The sequence below is a fragment of the Psammomys obesus genome, unplaced genomic scaffold (assembly GCF_907164565.1).
Source record: "Psammomys obesus unplaced genomic scaffold, mPsaObe1.curated_primary_1811, whole genome shotgun sequence".
In the NCBI taxonomy this organism is placed as follows: domain Eukaryota; kingdom Metazoa; phylum Chordata; class Mammalia; order Rodentia; family Muridae; genus Psammomys; species Psammomys obesus.
This window is the reverse complement of record NW_026594428.1, coordinates 14,513,190-14,536,155: the sequence shown is the minus strand read 5'-3', so window position 1 is coordinate 14,536,155 and position 22,966 is coordinate 14,513,190. Positions and strand designations below refer to the sequence as shown.

The window sequence follows — 22,966 nt, the reverse complement described above, 5'->3', positions numbered from 1 at the left end:
AACAGTCAGCCAAAACTTAAGTCTCCACAATAGCTGACTGTTGCCTGCCTCATCCTGCTCTTTATGCTTTCACATTCCAGTGTCTTCTCCCAGACATACCTCACTGACCGCAGTTCCTCTTCTCTCTCCCACCCCCATCTCCACAATTAGTTCTTCTTTCCCTCTTTCTCCTTTCCATGTGCACGAGGCTCTTTACCAGAACTAATGGGTTCAAGACACCTGGTCATCAGATCTGCAGAACCAAGCTCACCCCTTCATGGTCGCTGCTCTGCAGACACTTGTCAAGATTGGGTGGGTCTTCTATCGATGCCCAGAGCATCCAAGCTGTGGTGCTAGCTTTGCATATGTTTTGAGCTTAGGTGAAGGTCAGTTAGATCCCAGCTACTTAAAACCTCATGCCTTGTGTGCTAATGTGTTTCCCTCTAGCACAACACGCAGACATGCTGAAAGGAAAGAGGTCTCTGGAAGAGGGGAGGTGGTGGGTGACAGGCTGGCCCCCTGACATTTCTTCACTGGGGAGGAAGCTGAGGTCCAAGGCACTTGGCTCCTTCGGGCCAGACTCCCAGTTCCCTCCTCATTCCACTACATTAAAACCTTCCTGCTGGGTGACCACTTCACATTCTCACTTCCAGCTTCTGATTTATGTGGGGCATATAATTAAGGGAAGAGAAACATATTGGTAGCTCAGGCTTCTCGAATGCACAGTCAGAGCTGGAGGGGACCACCTAGCTAGGCTCAGGTACATTGGAGTGCCAGAACTACACCAAATGAATGAATAGACTTTTTTTCTTTGTTGGAACTCAGAGGCAGCTCCCCCAGACTGGGATGGGTTCCGTGGTGCCTGGAGTCCAGGGCCTTTTCCTTTTGGTTTGTTTCTGGTTTTTATCTGTCTTTCCATGATGTTTCTACACTGAATGTGGCTTCCACACCCACAGTCACTTTTTGGAGCATCAGTCATCACAGGTACCTTCCATGTATCAGAGAGGAACGAGGGTGAGGAATCGACCACTCTTGATAAGCCCTTTCTGGTGTTTCTCGCTCTCTCTCTCTCTCTCTCTCTCTCTCTCTCTCTCTTTCTCTCTCTCTCTCGACAGGGCTTCATGTAATTCCGGCTAATGTTGGTCTCTTTTATGTGACTTAAGATGGCCTTGAACTCCTGATCCTCCTGCCTCAGACTCTCAAATGCTGGGATTGCAGGTGCTCTCCACTATGCCTGGCTGATGACTCTGTTTGAAAGTTGGGCATTCTATTATATGCAGAGTCCACTCAGTACGGCTGTACCAGTGTCCAGAGAGGACAGAATGAGCCTTTCCTCCAAGAATGGGCCCAGCCGAGGTTCAGTGTTCTGTGTCTGTGAAGCGAGAGCAAACAGACTCAGGGCAAGCTGGTATCTGTGCCATGGAGACCAAAATACTGGATCCTGAGCTCACAGATGCACTGGCTCATTCAGCCAACATTTACTAACTATCTCCTTTGGACCTGTGGCATGAAGAGAACACGGGAATATAGTTCTCAAGATGTTCACAGTGGAGGGATGAAGGCCACCAAACGCAAACACATCTGTAAACTGACAAGTGCTGGAAAGGAACGCCATGTGCCCTGCAGAAGCAAGTGGGTTTACTCTGCCCGGGGTTGGAAATGGGCCAGATGAGTGACATTTGAGTTTAGAGCTGGAGGGAAGTGTGACCTAGGCCGTGGAAGGGTGTTCCGGCTGTGGGAAGAACACAAATGGAGTAGGGGTATGGGCGTGCTATGGGGCATCAAAGGCTATGCAGGAGAGGGGGAGCCAGGGTGGACTGAGGGGGACCCTGGGTGACCAGCCATCCTCACGTGCTTGGAACTCAGGTAAGTCTCAGCTATGACACTTTCAGCTCTAAGACTAGGAGAATCCCAGGAAAGTTGGGGTGAGTTGGCTCTTGCTAAGGGGCCCCACAAACAGTGGTTCATCTTCCCCCATTACTATTTCAGAAAAAGTTCCTTTTCAGATAGCAGTAGCTTCTGCCAAAAAGAACAATCTACTTGTAAGCTGACTGAGCCCCTCACATGGCCAAAGGGAAAGAGCACAAGACAGAAGAACATTCTGGAGCTGGCTCTCTCAGACAGTGCTGTTTCTCTTTGTCTGGGTTTATTTCTCCTCATGGTAGCTTTGGTATTTAACTGGTATCTGGTATATTTGAGGGGACATAAATGGCCAGGGTTGGAGGAAGCCCTTGTGCCCTGTTTTCCAACACTGTCAGTACATTGAAATCACCTGGAATTGTCAAGTGAAGGGTGGGTACAACCCAGTAAGTCAGCCCCAGGGGAAGCCAGCATGACTCCCAGGACAGTGGCCTGAGACACTAGCGTCCATGCAGGCCTCCAATCATCCTGAAAAGACACAGATCCGTCTTCACGGGGGCCTAAGAGCCTGTTTCTAAGGAGCCCTGAGGTGGTGCTGACATGCTGTTCTGTAGAGAGTATGCCAATGCTCCACCAGGTTTGGTAGATTTGCCTTGGAAGCTTTAGGCTTCTTTCTAGAGATCAGGAACATGGGCATATAAGGTGGATGAGTCCACAGGTGAAGAAAGGTGGAGGCGGAAGACGTGAGCAGCCGGTGCTCTGTTCGTAGCCCATCAACAGGATCACATTGAGTCCCACCTGGGACAGATCTTGACTTCTCAGTGAGTTGTAGGGTCTGGTTGGGTGTTCCAGGATGACGCTTACCTGTCACACTGACTGGCACATGGATTCTTAGTTACTGAACCTGTTCCTGGGGCCTCTGGTTCGGAATGTTCCATAGTGGACACAGGCTTCTTTTTCTTTCCGGTTCCTTGTCTATGGGTCCTTCTTTCTCACTCAGCGGCTGTCAGGATGCAGATATCCCCTACCAATCAGACAAGCTATAGAAAGAGTTGCAGAACAGATGATACATTTATCAAAAAATTTTTATGTCAACTAATACTATCTGTAGACTAAAGAGCAGATTTGGGGAAGGAAAGCCATTTAGGACTAATAGCTAGTCTAAACAGTACCCAGTGATTCACTGGGAAGATTACCACTATCAGAGCATAACTTCAGTAGCCATACTCACAAATGATTGCATTAGAACATAGCAGTCTAGTATTGAGGCCTGAGAGTGGAGCTGCACAGGCCAGCCATCTGAGACCTAACGGGATAAACGGTGGGCTCTACCCGGCTCTACAGGCACAGAACCTGCCTGCAGGATGCAGACAACCCAACCCATCTACTGACTTGAGAGCTGGGCATCAGTGATGGAGAGCAAGGAAGGTAAAAGGTTCAGCTCCAAGGCAGAAGAATCCATGTGTCTGGGTTGTGTGGCTAGATGGAATTTCTCACCATTGCTTAGCTGGACTTACTTCCTAAATGCCAGTCATTCCTCTTAGAAAGAGAGTAGGCTTAAACCCCCTTCTCTATAAGCTATTTAGTTCTGCAGAGAGGAGGGCCAGAGCTGAAGAACCTGCAAGAATCTGGATTACTCATCATCAGGAAGGAGTAAAGACAGAGAGAAGTTGGTGGCAGCAAAGCAGAGATATGCGCTCAGTCGGATGGTTTGTTGTCTCTGTTTTTTGTTTATTTTTCAGCATGAAAAATTTATAGACCCCTATAAAATAAAAAAAATTAAAAGATTCAGCATTAGCTTTAGAGGAGTTTGCAGTCTAGAAGACAACACCATCATAGGTGCACAGAACAGGCCTGCCATATGTATAGAAAAGGCCAGGAGGGCGAACAGAACAGACCCGCAGCATGGACAGGACAGCCCTGCAGTGTGCATGGAGCAAGCCTGCAGCTCAGACAGGGCCTTGAGGATGCTCTGAGGCCTGCAAACCTGCCTCTACCTAAGATGCTGGCTGGATTCAGGACTTGGCGATGCAGCAGAATTCTAACCCTTTGGTCTGCTCTTCTGTGGAAGATGGGGAAAGTTACACCATGAAAGAGGAATCAGACTCACTCTTCATGACTCCAAGTAATACCATTGCAGGCTGTGGTCACTGATCTGATTCTGCGTCAGGACTGCTAGGGCCTTTCCTTAAGACATCAGCATATTGACTAAGAATCCGTGGGCCAGCTGCACTGGCCTTCCTCAGTTGCCTTGCCTTGCTAGCTCCTCCAGCCTTTGACCCAAGGTCAAACTCACAGCCCAGGGAAGCCTTCCCCAGCCTGACCTCTGTCCTATGCTATGCTACCTTTCCTGCCCCCTGAGGTTGCCTCAGTGGACTCCATCTGTCTGAGGTCCCCCTGGGCCCTTCTGTCAGTGCAGTCCAGCTGTTAGGACACTGACTTATCTGCAGGAGTAGCTCAGTCTGTGTTAGTAGACTGAGGGCAGACTTGTCAATGGGGAAATGATGAGAAAGGAGAAGTCAACACCTATAAAAGGAAGGGTGTTCCCAGCTCCCAGGTAGCTGCCCTGGTTACGTGATGGTGCTGGTGGGAGTGTAGCAGACATTTTGTTGAGCTTTACACCATAGGTGCACAGAACAGGCCTGTCATATGTATAGAAAAGGCCAGGTTCACGGTGGATAGTGCTGTTTCATTTAATTTTGATACAGCCTTGCTTCATCACCACATGCTAATAGTTAGGTCATGGTTTAGGGCAGTGGCTCTCAGCCTTCCTAATACTGCTGCCCTTTAATACAGTTCCCAAGCCATAAAATTATTTTCATTGCTTCTTCATAACTGTAATTTTGATACTGTTATGAACAATCGTGTAAATATCTGAAATACAGGACATCTGATATGTGACCCCACGTGAGAGGTTTGTTTGAACCCCAGCCCCCAAGGAGTTGTGACTCACACAGGTTGAGGTTTATCCAGGATATGTGATTTCTTCAAAGTCTAAGAATCTAAGAAATGTAAGAATGAAGCTAAGACTCCTCCTCCCCCATTTCAGAATCAGATGTCTCTCCCAGCTGAGCCGCTCAGCTGGATAAAGTGGTCCTGGACTTCTGCAACTTCACAGAAAAGCAACAACTACTTGCTTTCTGATGTTGGCCTGTCTATACCTACAGCTTTTGTGTTTTTATCACTTGTGGGCTGCCAAAAACCCTACCACGATTAGAAAATTAAACATATCTTTAAGATCACAGGTCATTCTTGATAGACCTGTAAGATAAACCAGGTAAAACGAGACAGCTCTGACTTAGTTCTTTAAAGAACATACACAGTCCTTCCTGTGTCAGGCAGGAAACAATTTCCAGGTGCATTATGGGTACTTTCGGGTCAACGGAGTCCCAGGGTGTGAGAAGCTGCCGCTGAGGAGACTGTGCTACCAGCTTGAGTAGGTTGCATGTTTTACTGCTCCTGACTTTCAAGATAAAAGCCTTCCACTTAGTTGTTCTCTTCCTTGGAGATAATGAAATGGTCCTGCAGTGGCTGGCTTTATTGCATCTCTAAGGGGAAGGACTGGTCTTTTTTTAATTGAGCAGAATTAACATCTGCAATGCAAAGTGAAAAATCTCTCCACCTCACCGTGTGGATGAGTGACTAACCCTGCTTTCTCCCAACCATAACGCAACTCGTTGAGAATACTGCTTGTGAATTTAAGTGCCGTGTTATAACACACCACATTTTTTTTTAACCAGGAAGATATTTACCCTGATCTGTTTCACTGATTCCTGTGCTAACTCGAACATTAAAATTAAATTGCCCTTCCCATCCTTCTAGCTCAAATTGTACGTCTTCCTGGCTTACATCTACTACCACTGCTCAGGAGGTCATGGGGCTGGATGCAGATGAGGTGTTGGTGTGTGTGGAGAGAAAGAGCTCTCTGGTAGTGACACTGTCAAGTGAAAAGATTGGCAAGACTGGGAGAGGGCTGAGGGCATAGCTCATGGAATGTGTCTGGTTAGCATGCCTGAAACATGGGTTCAAGCCCTAGCACTGGAAAAGACCTTTGGAGAGGAAATAGTTGAGATGGAAGATTGTGGTAGCTCATGGGGAGGTAGAAGCAACGAATTTTCTAGAACAACTCTGGTCGTTTTGAGATGAGCCAGAATCACTGAAGAACTTCCCTGGGAGTCAGGTCACCAACCTGCACAAAGCTGCTGAGCTGCATCTGCTATCTGTATCCTCACTCAGTTTCTGGATTTTCAGTGTCTTTTAGTTTTGTTTTTAGAACATGGTTTTCTCCGCCCCCTTTGGGGTTTCCTGTTTTAATGTTTGAATTACCTCAGCTTTGATATGTTGTAGAGAACAGAAAAAAAATATAAGAATTTTAACACACACACACACATACACACACACACACACACACACACACACACACACAAAACAAAAACCCAAACCCAGTGCCTTCTTATACTTCCAACCAGTGGTCTTGCTTGTCATGGAATGGATGGGACCACAGACTGGGCTGTAGGTCCTCGAGGAGCCTAATGCCTGTTTCTTCTGATTGTTTGGGGCACACTTTAATCCTGGTGGTCAGGTAATACACAAGACATAGTTACATATTAAAAAAGAAAAGAAAAGAAAGAAAGAAATGCATTGTGCAGCGCAAGGGTTCAGTACAAAAGTATGAAAGGGAATTTTGCTTTTTTTTTTCTTTTGACAGGCATGGAAGAGAATTAAATCCCCAGTTCCCGGCAAGGACTTTCTTTTCAGCCTCCTCTCACATCCTACACTTCCCAGAGCTGTCTTTGACAAGCTTGGGCTGCCCACCTCCCTTTGTTCTTCCAGTGTGTGGGATGACTGTGTCTGTGGAGGCAGAGAATTCTCTGTCTCTTTCTCTGTTTTCCTGAGTCCCACTCATGCCCTGGCAGGAACCCTTTCTGGGACAGGGAATGGAAGTTGGTGATTGCAGAATTACTGGGAAGGAAGACCCTCTGATACTTCTTCTTCCTTCTGTTCCTCCTTCTTCTCCTTTTCCTCTTCCTCTTTTCCTTCTCTTCCCCCTTCTTTCTCTCCTCTCCCTCCTCCTCCTTTTATTCACCATAGGGTTTCTCTGTATAGCCCTGGATGTCCTGGAACTCATTCTGTATATCAGGCTGGCCTTGAACTCATAGCTCTGCCTGTCTCTGCCTTCCTAGTGATCAGATTAAAGGCATGAGACACCACTGTCCAGGACCTATGAAATATGTTATGTCCAACGTGTTACCTTCTCTCAGTTGGAGAAATAATATTTGACTCAGTAGTAGTTCATCAAAAATTATCCTCATGCTGATTTGCAGTGTCTTGTGGTGGTGTTTTTGAGTTTAATCTATTTATTTGCCTTAGATCTAGATGTGTGTGCATGAATGTGTGTGTGTGTGTGTGTGTGTGTGTGTGTGTGTGTGTGTGTAAGTAGGATGTCAGGTGTCTTCCTCTGTTGATCATTGCTTTATTTATTTATTTATTTATTTACTTACTTACTTACTTACTTACTTACTTACTTAGATATATGGTCTTTCTCTGAGTCTGAAGCTCAATGCTTCGCTAGGCTGGCTAGGAAGTAAGCTACCAGTATCTGCCAGGCTTTGCCAATGCTGGTGTTACAGGCCCGTGTGGCCATGCCCAGCTTTTATGTGGGTTCTAGGAATTAAAAAACAAGTTTTCATGCTTGCATAGCAAGTCTTCTTATCTACTGAACCATCTCTGTTGCTCTAAGAAAAAGTTTAATTTTTTTTTTCTTTTAGTCCTAATTCTAGTTACTACCAGTGCTGATTTGAAAATCCATTCAGCTTCATGATTCACTGATAGGGCAGCCAAGTGCTCAGGTAGGTGGCTTCCAGAACTACATGGCCACTGCCTTTGAAAATTGGCTCTACCATTTATTGGGCAGCTCCCATTAGGTGGCTGCCTAATCTTTTCCTAACAGTTCTCTAATCTACAAAGCAAAGATTATAGCAACCACAGTGAAAATAGCTGCTAGTGTCCGTTGTATGCTTAGTGAGAAAGACACTGTGGCCAGCTCTTCTCTGACATTTCCTTTAAGCCCCACAGCAGTTCTGTGCCTCTGTGTTGTGAAGCTAAAACACGCAAGCATGTATTAAGCACTTGCTGTGTACTGGGACCTGCTATATACTATCTTCTTTGCTAGATTTAGAGATAAACGTGTGTATGGGGCGAAGGGGGTTCCTGTGAGGACTCACTCTGGGCTCCTCTGTGGCACTGTGGGATTCATAGGCAAGAATGATGAAATCCATGTGCAACACTCCTATCTACTTTGTTGCAATGGAACAGACAATTCTTCTATCAGGTTTCGGTGTCTTTTGACTTGGGAACCCTGCCCTACTAACATTACCAGAGAACAGCATGTGCAGACCCTGACCCTGTACAGCCATACCTGTCTCATACATGAACACATGTCACCCTGCAGAGTTCCATCCTACCCACCTCTGCATGACACCCTTCTAGCCACACTAGAACTGTGGTTACGCTTCTTCACCCTTCTTGGCTTGAGTTACTGAATACAAAAATGTGGGCACATAGGATATGGTGTCAGCTGAAAAACGAATGTAAATATATATATATATGTATATTTGTATATATAAATATATAAAATGTGTAGACAAATATATAAATATATATTTTGTATATATATGTGTCCATATGTACTTATGTATGTGTATTTATATATGTATATATTTACATACATATATCTCAGCCATAAAGAATGGATTCATGTTATTTGTAGGGAAATGGATGAAACCTGAGATCATCATGCTATGTTAAATTAGCCAGAAGCAAAAAAAAAGTATTGTGTGTTTTCTCACAAATGTAAAAAGTTACAAAAAAACAAAAAGAAGATGATCTGAAAGAGTGAACTGCTGGGTGAATGGGGGAGGAGAGGGGAGGACAGGAGAAGATGGATACTGTCAGAGCACAAGCATGTGTGGAGCTGTCATGGCAAGCCACCAACATGACTAGTGGTCACCCCAAGTTGAGGGAGACCAGGAAGGGGTGCAGGCCTGTGGTCCAGATTGTTTCACGGTAAGGTGCTAATAACTAACACCTGCCTTCTGAGTAGGCTCATTTTGAGCATAAAGGCAGAAGGCTGGGGCAGGGTCGGGAGAGAATGAGACAGGAGAGAGGAAGAGATGTGGGGAGGAAAAGGCAGGTAGTGGGGAAGACAGCCTGAGGCAGAGAAAGGAGAACAGAGGAGAACAGTTACCTTCAGCCGGTTTTAGGGAAAGGCCTTTTCCTGAGGAGAGAAGCCCCCAGGGGATGGGTGCTACCTCAAATGAATGCTACACAGCAGATGGCACCTGACAGGAGAGGAGTGTCGAGGGCGGTGGCTGGAAGCCATCTGCTGGTCCCTAACATACACATGGGCACCAGACTGTGAATAGCTTCGTGTACTGTAAAAAAGGCCCCTCCCTGAAAAGAAATGTGATTGGCCTGTGCATACCTAAAAACTCATTCTCTGGGTTAGTTCAGAAACACACCCTGAAGCTAGCAATTCTCCGAAGGGTAGAGTCCTCTCAGAGCGGGTCTCTCTCTCTCTCTCTCTCTCTCTCTCTCTCTCTCTCTCTGTGTGTGTGTGTGTGTGTGTGCGTGTGCATGCACATGAGCTCACTGACCTATTCTGAAGCCAGCACTTGTCAGAACTGAGTGTGTAAATCCTCTGATCTAGCATCTTATATTTAATTATCCATAAAGGCAAACTGCCAGGACTCCTAAGGGGCTGCTGGTGATGAATGTGGGGTGCTTGCCAATGCAGTTTGTAGAGGAGGAATGCAGAGCTGCTCAGGTGCTCAGAAGGCAATGTGCGCAGGACCAGCTGCGCTGAAGAGCTGGGCATTCGTTACAAAGAGCACTGTCAGGGCTGAGAAGCGCGCTCGAGACTCTGGCTTCAGCCCCCAATGTTGGCAGAAAAGGAGACAACCTACAAGTCATGTGCACTGTTCCACTTTTCTACGAAAATCTTTACAGCTACCATAGAAGTTATGTATTCATAGACAATCCTATTCTGTGATTTTGACAAGTTACTAAAAATAATTGTGTGTGTCAGAATTATCAGTCGAGAAAAACATCTAAGCTAGTAAAAGTGGAAAACCTAAAATTTAACATCTATAGTAGTTAAACACAGGATAGCTTTCTACTAAAAAACCTTTTTAGGTTTTTCAAATTGTTAAGATTTATTTTTATTATGTGTGTGTGTGTCTGTCTATGTGAGTAAATGCCATGGTGAGCAGGTGTCTACAGAGGCCAGCCTATCAGATTCCTTGGAGCTGAAGTTATAAGTGATTGTGCACCATCCAACTTGGGTGCTGAGGACCAAACTCACATCCCTTGGAAGAGCAGCAAGTGCTCTTAACCACTCTCCATTGAGCCATCTCTCCATTCTCATATTTTGTTTTTTTTTTTTTTAATTTACGTGTATATGTGAATATGTTTCATGTATGTACACGTGTCAGAAGAGAGTGTTAGATCTTCTAAAACTAGAGGTTCAGGGGTGCCCGGAACCAGGCTCCTCTGGAAGAGCACTGTGGTCTTAACCACCCAGCCCCAGCTTTGTGTCTTTAAATAAATAGTTTTGCTAAATTTCTGGGAAATAGTTTGAGCAGCCAAATAACTGCTCTAGCTAGATGGACATTTTAAAAATGTTCTTTTAAGTAATGGGAAGTATATTTTAAAGTTTGCTAGTAGCATTTTTCCCTTATTTGTAGCAAATTCTTTCTTTATTGGGAATATAAATACACATGAAATATCCAGATGACCAAATATGCTGAAATCATGCTTAATGAGAGTTTTACTGCAGTTGGTCACTGGAATTTTACTCAATGATCTGCTGTGGAGGAAATTATTTCAACACAGAGCCCAAGAGGTTTGGCCACCGTTCAGAAGTCATCTTCCTCATTTGTACTTCTGTTCAGCACATGCTCTGGCAGAGTGTGACCAGGAATCTCATGCACATATACGTACATACACAAAAATGTGTCTAAGTCAATGATAGACGCTTTGGGGCAAAATTATCCAATGTTATATGTCCCTTAGGGCAAACATTTAACTCTGATTTGCATGTCTGTTTGTTTTGTAGGAAGTGACCAAGTTCACTCCTGGATACTAGTTATGAGCCAGGTCCTTAGTACTGCCTGGAGAGTAACCAGGGCCTCTGTGATGACGACGTTGTCCCTCCTGTCAGCCATCCTCTGCTACTTCAGAAGTCTGCATTTATATCTGGGGCACCAGTTGAAATGGTGGGTCATCTTGTCACCTTTCCTTTTCAAAAACACCCTTGCCATACCAGAAGATTCAAATATAATTGTTTCCTTTACTTTTCAGGTGGATTGGATATCTACAGAGAAAATTCAAAAGTAAATACTTTGTGCATATGTTTTCTTATTCTTTTTTAAACTTAACTTTATTTTTCATATTTATTTACTTTACATCCCAATTATAGCCCCCTTTCTCATCTCCTCCTCCTCTTGCCCCCTCCCCCATTCTTCTGCCCTATTTCTCAGAAATAGGGAGCCCTCCTTCCCTACCATCTGACCCTGGCCTATCAAGTCTCATTAGGACTGCTTGCATCCTCTTCCTCTGTGGCCTGGCAATGCCCCCCACCACCACCAGGGGGAGTGATCCAAGATCGGGCAACAGAGTCCAAGTCAGAGACAGCCTCTGCTCCTTTTACTAGGGAACACACATGAAGACTGGGCTGCCTATCAGCTACATCCGACCACGGAGTCTAGGTCCTCTTCATGCATGGTCCTTTGTTGGTGCATCAGTCTCTGCAGGCCCCCATGGGCCCAGATTTGTTGGCTCTGTTGGTTTCCTTGTGGAACTGCTGTCTGCTTTGGGTCTTTCTATTCCCCCAGTTTTTGTTTTTGTTTTTGTTTTATGACTCCCTGTGGTCTGCACAAAGTTTGGCTGTGAGACTTAGCACCTGCTTCGACCCCTTCCTGGGCATATACCCAAAAGATGTGCCACCATATAACAAGTACATTGCTCAACTATGTTCATAGCACCTTTATTTGTAATAGCCAGAATCTGGAAACAACCTAGATGCCCCTCAAAGAAAGAATGGATTAAAAAAATGGCACATTTACACAATAGAATACTACTCAGCTATTAAAAACAAGGGAATCATAAAATTTGCAGGCAAATGAATGGAACTAGAAAAGATCATCCTGAGTGAGATATTCCAGACCCGGAAAGACACATATGATATATACTCATTCATAAGCATATATTAGCCATCCAGTACAGGATAACCATACTATAATCTACAGACCTAAAGAAGCTAAGTAATAAGGAGGGCCCTAAGGAGGATGCTCAGTTCTCATTCAGAAGGACAAATAGAATAGACATCAGAAGTGGCTGAAGGGAGGGAACAAGATGGGAGATTACCATAGATGTCTTATGAAAGACTCCACCCAGGAGGGATTGAAGCTGATGTTTTTTTATTCTTAAGGCCAGAGAAGGGTAATGAAAGAAGAGGGATGGGAAAATTAACTGCCTTTTATTTTTTGTTTTGCCCAGGAAACCTCAGTGTGGAGGCAGAAGTAGATTTACTCAGTTATTGTGCAAGAGAGTGGAAAGGAGAAACTCCGAGAGCGAAACTCATGAGGAAGGTTTGTCTGCCTATGGGGGTTAAGGAAAGCAGGCAGTGTCCATCAGAATCACGGTAGTTAGTTCTGCTTTACCAAACCCAAAGGCCAGCCTGCGCCAAATGGGGTGTAAGTTAAGGCTGCAGCCTAAGTTGGAAGCTGAGTAACTGCTGGATGTTGGCTTTAGACCTTGCTCCGGTTTGCTTTTCTGTTGCTGTGGTAAAACACCCTGATGAAAAGCAGCTTTGAGAAGGAAAGGGTTTATTTGGCTCACACTTCCCTGTCACCATCCATCCTTGAGGGAAGCCAGGGCAGGATCTGAAGCAGAAACCATGGAGGAATACTTCTTAATGGCTTTGCTGTCAGGATCTGGCCTGAGCTTACCTGCCTAGGGGTGGTGCCGCTCATGGTGGGCTCGGCCCTTCCACATCAATCCTCCATCAATACTGTTGATTACAGACATGGCCACAAGCCAGTCTGATATGGCCAGGCCCTCCAGTAAGGCTCCCCCATCCCAGGTGACTCTAGGCTATTGAATGGAGCGGAGAGAGCTTCTCACTCTGAGGCTAGAAGTCAGTTAGGCCTGTACCCTGAGAAAACATGAGTCGGACTAAACTGTCCTTAGCTCTCTGCCTCTTCCACTTCTGCATGTGCTGTGGAGACCCTTCACTGGAGGGATCAGACACCATGGCATAAATACTCTGAGGAGCTTTAGAGTTCCATTGAACTGGCCTCGGTAAGTACCCCAATAGTGGTGCCCACTCCTGTCTCAGGCAAAAAACAGGAGATGGAGGCCCAAAGTTCTTTTGGTGTGGTCTTAAAAGTATATGGTTTTTCACTGCAGTTGAGTTGTGTTTATCACCAGCCCTAAATAACCTGTCCTGGTCTTCTAAGATTAGCCAGCTAAATAAAACAGCATGAGGCAGACCCCATACATACCAGAGTCACCGTAGAGTCGTATGCATAGGGCCACTGGAGTGGCTCAAGGAGAAAAGCCTGATGCCATGAGCTCAAGAGAATTCTTCTCTGGCTTCCAGAAGTGCACTGACTTGTGTGACCTGCACACACACACACACACACACACACACACACACACACGCATAAAATAGTGGTAGTTATGATGGTACTAATAAAAATTAAAAACAAAATAGGGTCTGGAGACATGGCTCAGCACTTACGAACACTTAAAATTAGTGCATAGGACCTGAGTTCCATCCCCGTACCTATGTCAAGAGGCTTACAACTAACTATCTGTAACTCCAGCTCCAGGGTATCCAATACTGTCTTTAGGTCTCCGTGCATGCACAGGCACACACATAGACATACATACACCATCTAAAAATAAATCTTCCAAAAAAATTTAAAACAAAGAGCTAAAAATAAAATAAAATTTCATGCCCGGTCATCATTTATCACTACTCCACTTACTTGCGTTACTTGGGAACCATACATAGCCCACTGGAGACCCACTCTTTCAGTGTGCTCGCTAGGGCCTTACTTCCGGTGTGAACACTGAAGCTCGGCGTCCTCTGAGCGCACTGCCACAAGCATCCACTGCAGTGGAGTTCATTCGAACTACCCTTTCATGCTGACAGGCCTATGAGGAGCTCTTCTGGAGGCACCATATTAAATGTGTCCGGACAGTGAAGAGAGACAACTACGACGCTCTTAGGTCTGTGTTGTTCCAGATCTTCAGCCAAGGTCTGTCTTTTCCATCATGGATGAAAGAAAAAGACATCGTTAAGGTACGAGTCCTCACTGGGAACACGGTCAAATGGGGCTCCCTGTCCTGTCTAGGTAGCTTTGTGCTGAGGGTTCCCATGATGAAGGCGCTTTGAAGGTCATTTAGCTAGTTCCCTCTCACACGTCTCTTTGAAGAGGAGCCGTCCCAGCATTTGCTGGTGTTCCCAGTTTTGTTAGTCTTTAATGCTCTCGGCTTTTCTCGAGAGGTGTCAGTCCTTCGTAAGTAAGCTAGTGGGATAATGTGAGCCTTTTTACTATAACACAAATGGCTATTAACAAGTGCAGCGGGTACTTCCACTCCAAAGGTTTTTGGATTCTAATAGGTATATTTTGTTTCTTATTATTTATTTAGGTGTGTGTGTGGTGTGGGGGAAGGGGTGCATGCCATCGTGCATGTGGAAGTCAGAAGACAGTTCTGTGGAGCTGGTTCTCTCCTTTCACCTCTGCATGGGTTCCAGGGATTGAACTCGGGTCGTTGGGTTTGCACAGCAAACACCATCACCCACTGAGCCATCTTGCCTGCCCTCATTTGCTTTTAATGAATAGATGTTGAGTATCTCTTCATGTGCCTATTTGCCATCTATATCATCCTGGAAAATTGTATACTTAAATCTCTTGTCCATTTTTATTGGATTGTTATTTTCTTTCTTTTCTTGTTTGTTTGTTTGTTTTCTGTTTTTGAGAGAGGGTTTCTCTGTGTAGCCGTGTGTATCCTGGACTCTCTCTGTAGACCAGGCTGGCCTTGAACTCACAGAGAGCCACCCTCCTCTGCCTCCTCTGCTGGGATTAGAGGTGTGCACCACACTCCCAGCTGAGTTATGGTTCTCTTATTGTTTTGAAAATCCTTTATATATATTTAATATGAGGGCTTTATTGGATACGTGACTTGCAGATGCTTTCTCCTAGCCTATGGCTTGTTTTATTATTTTCTTAATAGTTTATGGCAGCATATTTTCTTATTTATCCTGTGTATATTGGTGTTTTGCCGGCATGTATGTCGATGCACCATGCAGTGCTTGAGGAAGCCAGAAAAGAGCAATGGGCCCTCTGGAACTGGAGTTACAGATAGTTGTGAGCCACTGTGTGGCAGCTGGGATCTGAACCTAGGTCCTCTGGAAGAGCAGTGCCCTTAACTGCTGAAACATCTCTCCAGCCCAACCATACATTCTTGATTAACAACTTGAATTAATTGTTTTGAATGCAGTATGCCCAATTTAGTATGGCAGAGCAAAGAATATGAAGTATATGTATACATGGCCTCACGTTTGTTTGTTTGTTTTTTTCTTCTTGATGTCTTTTGTTTAAACTTGTTTTCAGCAGCTCTGTTTCTTAGAAAATGTTTGTCAAATATATGCAGTGTGCTAACCCTGCTAGTTAACTAGGATAAAGAATGAGACGCAAAACCTGGGCTGAGCCCCTGAATTTGTGAAATGAGATCCTGACTGCCAGCAGTCTAATCTTTGCATCTTCCAGAATTTAATGTGGAGCTCTGTGGAGTGAGTGGCATTACTGTTCATTTATATTCATTTGTAGCCTCATTAGCCTGCAGGGCAAGAAAGGAGGAAGTACTGGCTAAGACCATTTTCAGCTGATGAGGGACAGCCAGGTTTGGGAGCCAGCTTCCCCGTTGTGTAGCCTACCTGTTGCTTGGTGTGCCCTGCTCTTCTAACAACATTTCGTTATAGACAGTTTCTAAAGGGTTACGTCAGGGCTTATGGTATTTTATCCAAAAAGATTGCTTCTTTGGACATAATCCCAGGGTTAGGTGTTTGTCTAGAATATATGCTAAAAATCACTTAATCCACAAATCTAAAGCAGAGACAACTGTGTGCTTTTTACTTAACTGACTGTAGTCTTTCCGAGGGTTGCTGCGTGAGATAAGATTGTGTGCTGTGGCATTCCAAATCGTGCGAGCTAAGCTTTGAGACACTAATCGTTGTCGGCATCTACTTCCTTTTCAAGCTTCCTGAAAAACTGCTCTTTTCTCAAGGCTGTAACTGGCTCCAGCAGTACAGTTTCGGACCTGAGAAGTATACAGGTCCCAATGTGTTTGGAAAGTTACGGAAATGTGTGGAGTTGCTGAAATCACAGGTGAGCATTTAGGGATGAAAGCACCCATCTCAGATGCATCCAGCTCTCTATCATGTTGGGCATATCCTGTGTGGTAGGGAAATGAAACTGAGTGCAGAAGGCTTCCCCTGGAGGAGGCTTGCTCTTTCTCCTATCAAGTACTAGAGTACTGTACTGTGTGATGGCTTTGCCAGTTGTGGGGTAGGAGCTTCAGTGGCTGCACTGGAAACCTGACACATGAGAGAACTTTGTTTCCAAAATGGCACAATGTCCAGGCCTCAGAAATGCGCTGCTGCAAGCATCCTGCCCACGTGGTGACGGCACAGGTGCAAAAAGTACGCTACCAAGCTCTGCCTGGCTTTCAATCATAAACAGTCTTGGGGTGATGGAGAGTGCGCTATGCTTATCTCTTGCTGGCCAGCTCATCTGGAGGAAATGTCTTTCTGAGTCATAGCTTTCTTCTCCCTGAAGAACTGTGACTGATGTGTAACCTGCACAGTTATCATGAGGGTATGAGTTACTCCACATAAGTGTGTTGCAGAGCGCTGGTTACACACCTCTCTTGCACTGTTCTTTTTTTTTTTTTCCTAAAAAAATTTATTTCTCTGTAAATACAAATTTCAACATCAACAAACAATAGTCCAGTGGAAAAATACTAGCCACTAACATTGAAAACTCTTTTCTTAGTTTAATAAATAGAACTTTGGCATTCAAATTTCTAGCTGTAAACCCTATTCAAAAAAACAAAAACAAAAAACAACTCCTTTCAAAAGAAGGAGGTAAAAACAAAATGTCAGAAGGCATAAGCCAGCCAGTTCTTTACTGGCGTAGCCTTTGCGTGCCCCAGCGGCCACAAGCAGCTTTAGAGGACTGACATGTTTGGTAGTTTGCCAAGTAGTGGTATGTTTATTACATAAAAGTAAGGCTCTTGTGTGTTAGGTTTGTACAGTCACATGTGCCCTCCACACTCACGCCATCCCTGTGCTTGCAGTGGACGGAGTTCAGTGGGATGAGAGATTACCACAAGAGAGGCAGCATGTGCAACATGCTCTTCTCCGACGCCATCCTGGAGTATAAACTGTACGAAGCTTTGAAGTTCATCATGCTTTACCAGGTCACAGAAGCGTACGAGCAAATGAAGGCAAACAAGACCATCCCCAGCCTTTTCAGACTCCTGTTTTCCAGGGAGTCGTCAGCAGATCCTTTGAGCTTCATGATGAACCACCTGAATTCCATAGGTGACATGAGCGGGTTGGAGCAGGTGAGTGGGGCTCCCAGTGTGTGGGTCAAGGATGACTGAGGAAAACTCGAACCCTTGTGCCTCTGGGGCTTATGTTTCGAGTGATGGAACCAACTGCATAGAGGTAGCTGGCTCAGACTGCCAGCCCCATGGGTGTGAAAGAAGAACAAGCCTCATTGCTGGGTGCCAGTCCTGTAAGTCCGAGGACCCTTGGGCCAGAGTCCTGGTTCGTAGTGCTTTGTGACCACGTGGAGACAGGGCCACTCAGAAAGCCAGATCACTGAAGGAAGGCATTAGGTTACTCTGTCACAGACAAAAGTTAGTAAGGACATTAAGATCACAGGATGACAAAGGTCTTCTGCTGTTTTCTGTCCAAAAGGAGTGGTGAATCAGATGGTATCTTTACTAAGAGGTCAAATTGGATGGAAAGAAATGCAATTCTTAATAGCGAACACTCTCCCCTCTCCTTCCCTCCCCCTCTGCCCAGCTTCACCCTTCTCCTCCTCTCTTCTTCCATTCCCTCCTCTCCTTTTCTTTTCCTTACCTTTCTTCCTCTTTTCCTCATCTTCACCTAACTTCTCCCCTTCCCTTCCATTCTCTTTAACCCCCTGAGATAAGTCTTACTCCGTAGCCCAGACTGGTGTGGAACTCACTATGTTTCTAGACTGGCCTCCAGCTCCTGCTATTTTCTTGCTCCAGCCTCCCAAGTGCTGGGACTGTAGTAGCTTGAACATCCCTCTCTGTTCCTCATCAGTTTCTTCTGGCTTCTTCTCATTCTCATGGTTCCACATTCATTTCCACACTATGGTCCCTTGTCCCTAAACCGTGCTCCCTTGCTCTGTGGGTGAGTCTGTCACAAAGCAGGTCACCTCATAAACTGTACCAAGCCGGAATGTGATGGGAGCATAGAAATACATGTCTATGACCTTGCTTTCTTCTTAACCCCAGATTGACATGTTCATACTCGGGTACTCCCTTCAAGTAAAGATAAAAGTGTTCCGACTCTTCAAGTTTAACTCCAGAGACTTTGCTGTCTGCTACCCGGAGGAGCCTCTCAGGGAGTGGCCAGAGATCTCCCTGCTGACCGAGAATGACCGCCAGTACCACATTCCTGTCTTCTAAGTCTGCCGCAGACTGAACAACATCGGCTTTTCTCAGTGACAGTGGTCATGCTTGCAAGGAAAGTGTCTCTGAAAAACCCATGGTACTGTTTCAGCCAAGAAGGACGCCATGACTTACAGGAACACTGGGTGGAGAGAGCCAGCATGGGTCACCTTTCTCTTTCAGTGGTTCCCTCCAGAGCAGTACGCATTTGTTTTGATGGTTGACTTTGTGCATAGGGATCTGCTGGCTTGGCTCTTTAAGACAGAGAAACTTAACATGGAAAAAAAAAACCTGGAAGGTAAATGGCTAACCGGAGCAGCAGGAATTTTTTTTTTTTTTTAAATCTCTGACCTTCATATTCTTTAATAAGAATTTCTCTGTTTATTTGGAACAATCATAAATAAACAGGGCCAAGTTTTGTAAGCATTATCCTTCTGGGAGTCTTTGTTGTTTACTAATTATTTAGAAACACCTGATTAAGGTTAAAATATTGTGTGTGTTTATGTATATGTGTGTTTATATACACTCAAATGTATGTATTCATTTATGCACCTACAGCACAAACAACCGCCGGTTTGTAATCTTGTACAATTTCTTCCTCTCTCTCTCTCTCGGTGCTGTTGAATCTGGCCAGCTTAAATCAGTTTATTTAAATAAAAGTAGATAAATTCTATGGATTTGGACAACTGTACAATTTTTGAGCTGTCACAGAAACATCAAGCGCTGGTTTATTTAACCTGTATTTACACATCTATTTAATGAGTAGAATCTTGGCATTGGCTGAGTAACATCCCAGATACAGAGGGGTCTGTGTCTTTGTCCCAGCATCCCAGAAGACTTTGGCTAAATGGCAAAAAAAAAAAAAAAAAAGAATCCAAGTGCAGGTGGGACTGATGGCTTTGTCCTCTGAACCTGAAGGGAATCCGTCCATCTGGCTCCAGTGTGATGGAAAGGCCCACAAACTGAAGAGGTCCTGTATGAGAGGAAGCTGTGAACTATGGAAGCATCCTTATCCTGGAGGATAGAGGAAGAGGCAGAGCCACTGGTACTGATGTCTCTAGGAGGTAGAAAAGAGCAGAGACAGAGCCTCTTCCTGAGCCCCAGAAGGAACATGGCTGCTCCAGGACCTTGTTCTGGTCTGCTGATAACAGACTTCCAACCTCTTACCTTTAATCCTCCAGGGCCATTTCCACAAACCTTCCTAATGCTTCAACCTGTTCATATAGGTCCTCACGTTGTGGTGACCTCCAACCATAAAATTATTTTGTGCTACTTCATATCTGCAATCTTGCTCATGTTATGAATTGTAATATATATATCTGATATGCAGGACATCTGATAAGAAACCTCTAAAGGGGTCTCGACCCACAGGATAAGAACTACTGCTCTAAGAAAATGGATTTGAATTTAAACCTGGTTTTATTTTGTCTGGGGGTGGGTGAGAAGAAGAGGTTTCTTAATGTAGCCCTAGTTAGCTTGTAACTCACTCTGTAGACCAGGCTGGCCTCAGCCTCACAGATCTGCATGCCCCTGCCTCCCGAGTGCTGGGATTAAACATGTGTGCCACCACCACCACCTTAGCTTGTTGTTTTTAAAAACATGTTGCAGTAGCAACAGAAAACTAGAGTTCTCAGCCTAATTTCCAGTCATCTTCATCTTTGAAGCACTTTTGATTATCTTTATTTTGGAAGTGCTTTGCTCACCTGACTTGGATTTTAAGGAATGCAAATTATTTTTTTTATATCTTGGTAATGATTCATTAATATTTATACTGTTTGAAAGCTGTAGATTCCTTCTTAAGAAATGACATACTGAGCTAGAGAGATGGCTCAGAGGTTAAGAGCATTGGCTGCTCTTCCAGAGGTCCTAAGTTCAATCCTAGCAACCACATGGTGGCTCACAACTATCTATAATGAGATCTGGTGTCCTTTTCTGGCATGCAGTATACATGTATACATAAAAAATAAAAAAATCTTTAAAAAATGACATCTCTAGCAAGGATTTACCCTCTATGCTTGTATGATTTCTTCAGCAAATCAAAGATGTGCCAGACTCCATGAAATTAGCATGTGCGGTCCTTTGCAATGAAGATGTTTGGTTCTTATTCCACATCAACGAGATGTGTGACATTCTATTTTTCTGGATGAAAATTAATGAAATCAGATTAAGAATGTGTCATTGCCTTGTTAGCCCCCAAACCATATTTCTGAGTGGATTTCTGAGGCCCATCCCCTCCCCCATGCATACGTCTGTGTCTATGCATACCCTCTTCCTATCGCCTGAGCTGTCAGAAGGGACTCATGTTACTGTAGCTAAGAAAGATTGATTTTCTGTTCCAGGCAGGCATGGTTACAGGAAGCCACAGGCTGCCATGATTGATATTTACAGACTATATAAAATGCCTACTCTGAACTCTGGGTGCAGTTAAACTCAGGCATACCTGGCATTTGCATGTACCACTCTTTGTGGATTTTTCAGTGTGGTTATTTCTATATCAACACAGAGAGGAAAGGAAAAAAGTTTTCCCTGGGATTAGCCTGTAACTCTGAGACAACCCAGTATTCATATACTTGGGTGAAGGATGGGGTTTTCTATAGGGCAGGAATTTGATTATTTTTACAGAATAAAGACAAGAAAAGCAAATTGACATCTATCTTAGAATCTGCACTGCTGTGGCAGCGTGCCCAAATTAAACACCTTAAGGAGGGAAAGATTATTTTTGACCCTTGGATTCCAAGGTTTCCATACACAGGATTTGGTGCCACTCATTCGGGTCCAAGACAAACATCATGGTGGAAGAAGCATATGGTTGAAGCCCCTTGCCCTTGATAGACAGGAAGTAAAAAGAGAGGAAGTAAGCAGAGATGAGGTTTAACGTTTAAAGGCACGCTCAGGGCTGCGCTGTCCTCCGGCTAGGCCCTTCTCCTAAAGTCTGACTGTCTTCTGAACATTCGGCACCTAGGGATAAAGCATTCATCACATGAACCTACATGGAACACTTTCTCTTCAAGCCACAACAATATTCAAATAGTGGCATCCGAACAAGGTTCTCAGGAAGGAGATACTGGATGTTACTGCCTGTTTTATTTAGTTGTTTAGTGGATATATCAAACTAAGTCGCCAGAAGGATCTTCATGTAAATCGTAGCCACTTTTATACGTCATGCTGACAATAAATGAGAGGTGAACAACTTTCACGATGCCAACATTTAAGCATCCTCCTAACCCTCTATGTTTTAAATGATAAGAGGATTATAGCAAAATTATTTTCTGATTTTACAGTTTCCCAACTGTGTTCATACTGAGGGAAATAGGAATGGTCAAAGACTGGCCTTTTAAAGACTTTGTTTTAGTTTTGACTATGTGAATGTGTATATGTCTATATACAGGTATGTGCACATGAATACTGATAACCAAGGAAGCCAGAGGCATCAGATTTCTCTGGAGCTGGAATTCCAGGTGGTTATGAGCTATCTGACATGGGGTCTAGGAGCCAAACTTAAGTCCTCTGCGAGCAGTATGTGCTCTTAACCACTCAGCCATTTCTCCAGTCCCAAGACTGACTTTTTGTCATGGTGAAATATATATATTAAAATTTACTTCTCAACTGAATTATGGATACAGAAATTGTGGTACGTCTACACAATGGAATATTACTCAGCAATAACAAACAAGAAATCATGAAATTTGCAGGTAAATGGTGGGAACTGGAAAAAAATCATCCTGAGTGAGCTATCCCAGAAGCAGAAAGACACACACGGTATATACTCACTCATATAGACATATAATATAGGATAAACCTAATAAAATATGCACACCTAAAGAAACTAATCAAAAGAGAGGACCCTGACTAAAATGTTCAATCCCCATTCTGAAAGGCAAAGAGGATGGACATCAGAAGAAGAAGAAAACAGGAAACAAGTCAGGAGCCTGCCACAGAGGGCCTCTGAAAGGCTCTGCCCTGCAGACTATCAATGCAGATGCTGAGACTTATGGGCAACCTTTGAGCAGAGTGCATGGAATCTTATGAAAGAAGTGAGAAATAGATCTGGAGAGGACAGGAGCTCCACAAAGAGAGCAACAGAACCAAAAAATCTGAGCACAGGGGTCTTTCCTGAGACTGATACTCCAACCACGGACCATGCATGGAGATAACCTAAGACCCCTGCACAGATGTAGCCCATGGCAGTTCAGTGTCCAAGTGGGTTCCATTGTAATAGGAACAGGGACTGTCTCTGACATGGACTGATTGGCCTGCTCTTTGATCACCTCCCCTGAAAGGGGAGCAGTCTTACTAGGCCACAGAGGAAGACAATGCAGCCAGTCCTGATGAGATCTGATAGACT

General features: G+C 44.5%; 1 protein-coding gene across 2 annotated transcripts in view; it reads left to right on the top strand.

Annotated features, from left to right (window-relative positions):
- Positions 1–20,574, top strand: part of Otulinl (OTU deubiquitinase with linear linkage specificity like) — a 26,612-nt gene extending 6,038 nt beyond the window's left edge. The window contains exons 1-8 of one of the 2 annotated variants that reach the window (XM_055619037.1): positions 5,222–5,275; positions 10,955–11,114; positions 11,200–11,231; positions 12,397–12,488; positions 14,060–14,209; positions 16,170–16,298; positions 17,269–17,538; positions 18,466–20,574. In XM_055619037.1, the coding sequence (XP_055475012.1) occupies positions 10,987–11,114; positions 11,200–11,231; positions 12,397–12,488; positions 14,060–14,209; positions 16,170–16,298; positions 17,269–17,538; positions 18,466–18,639 (975 nt within the window). In that variant the 5' untranslated portion in view covers positions 5,222–5,275; positions 10,955–10,986 and the 3' untranslated portion in view covers positions 18,640–20,574. Of the gene's footprint in view, positions 1–5,221; positions 5,276–10,954; positions 11,115–11,199; positions 11,232–12,396; positions 12,489–14,059; positions 14,210–16,169; positions 16,299–17,268; positions 17,539–18,465 lie in introns of those variants that run through there. The other variant, XM_055619036.1, reaches the window with a different exon arrangement.
- The last annotated feature ends 2,392 nt before the right edge of the window (positions 20,575–22,966 follow it).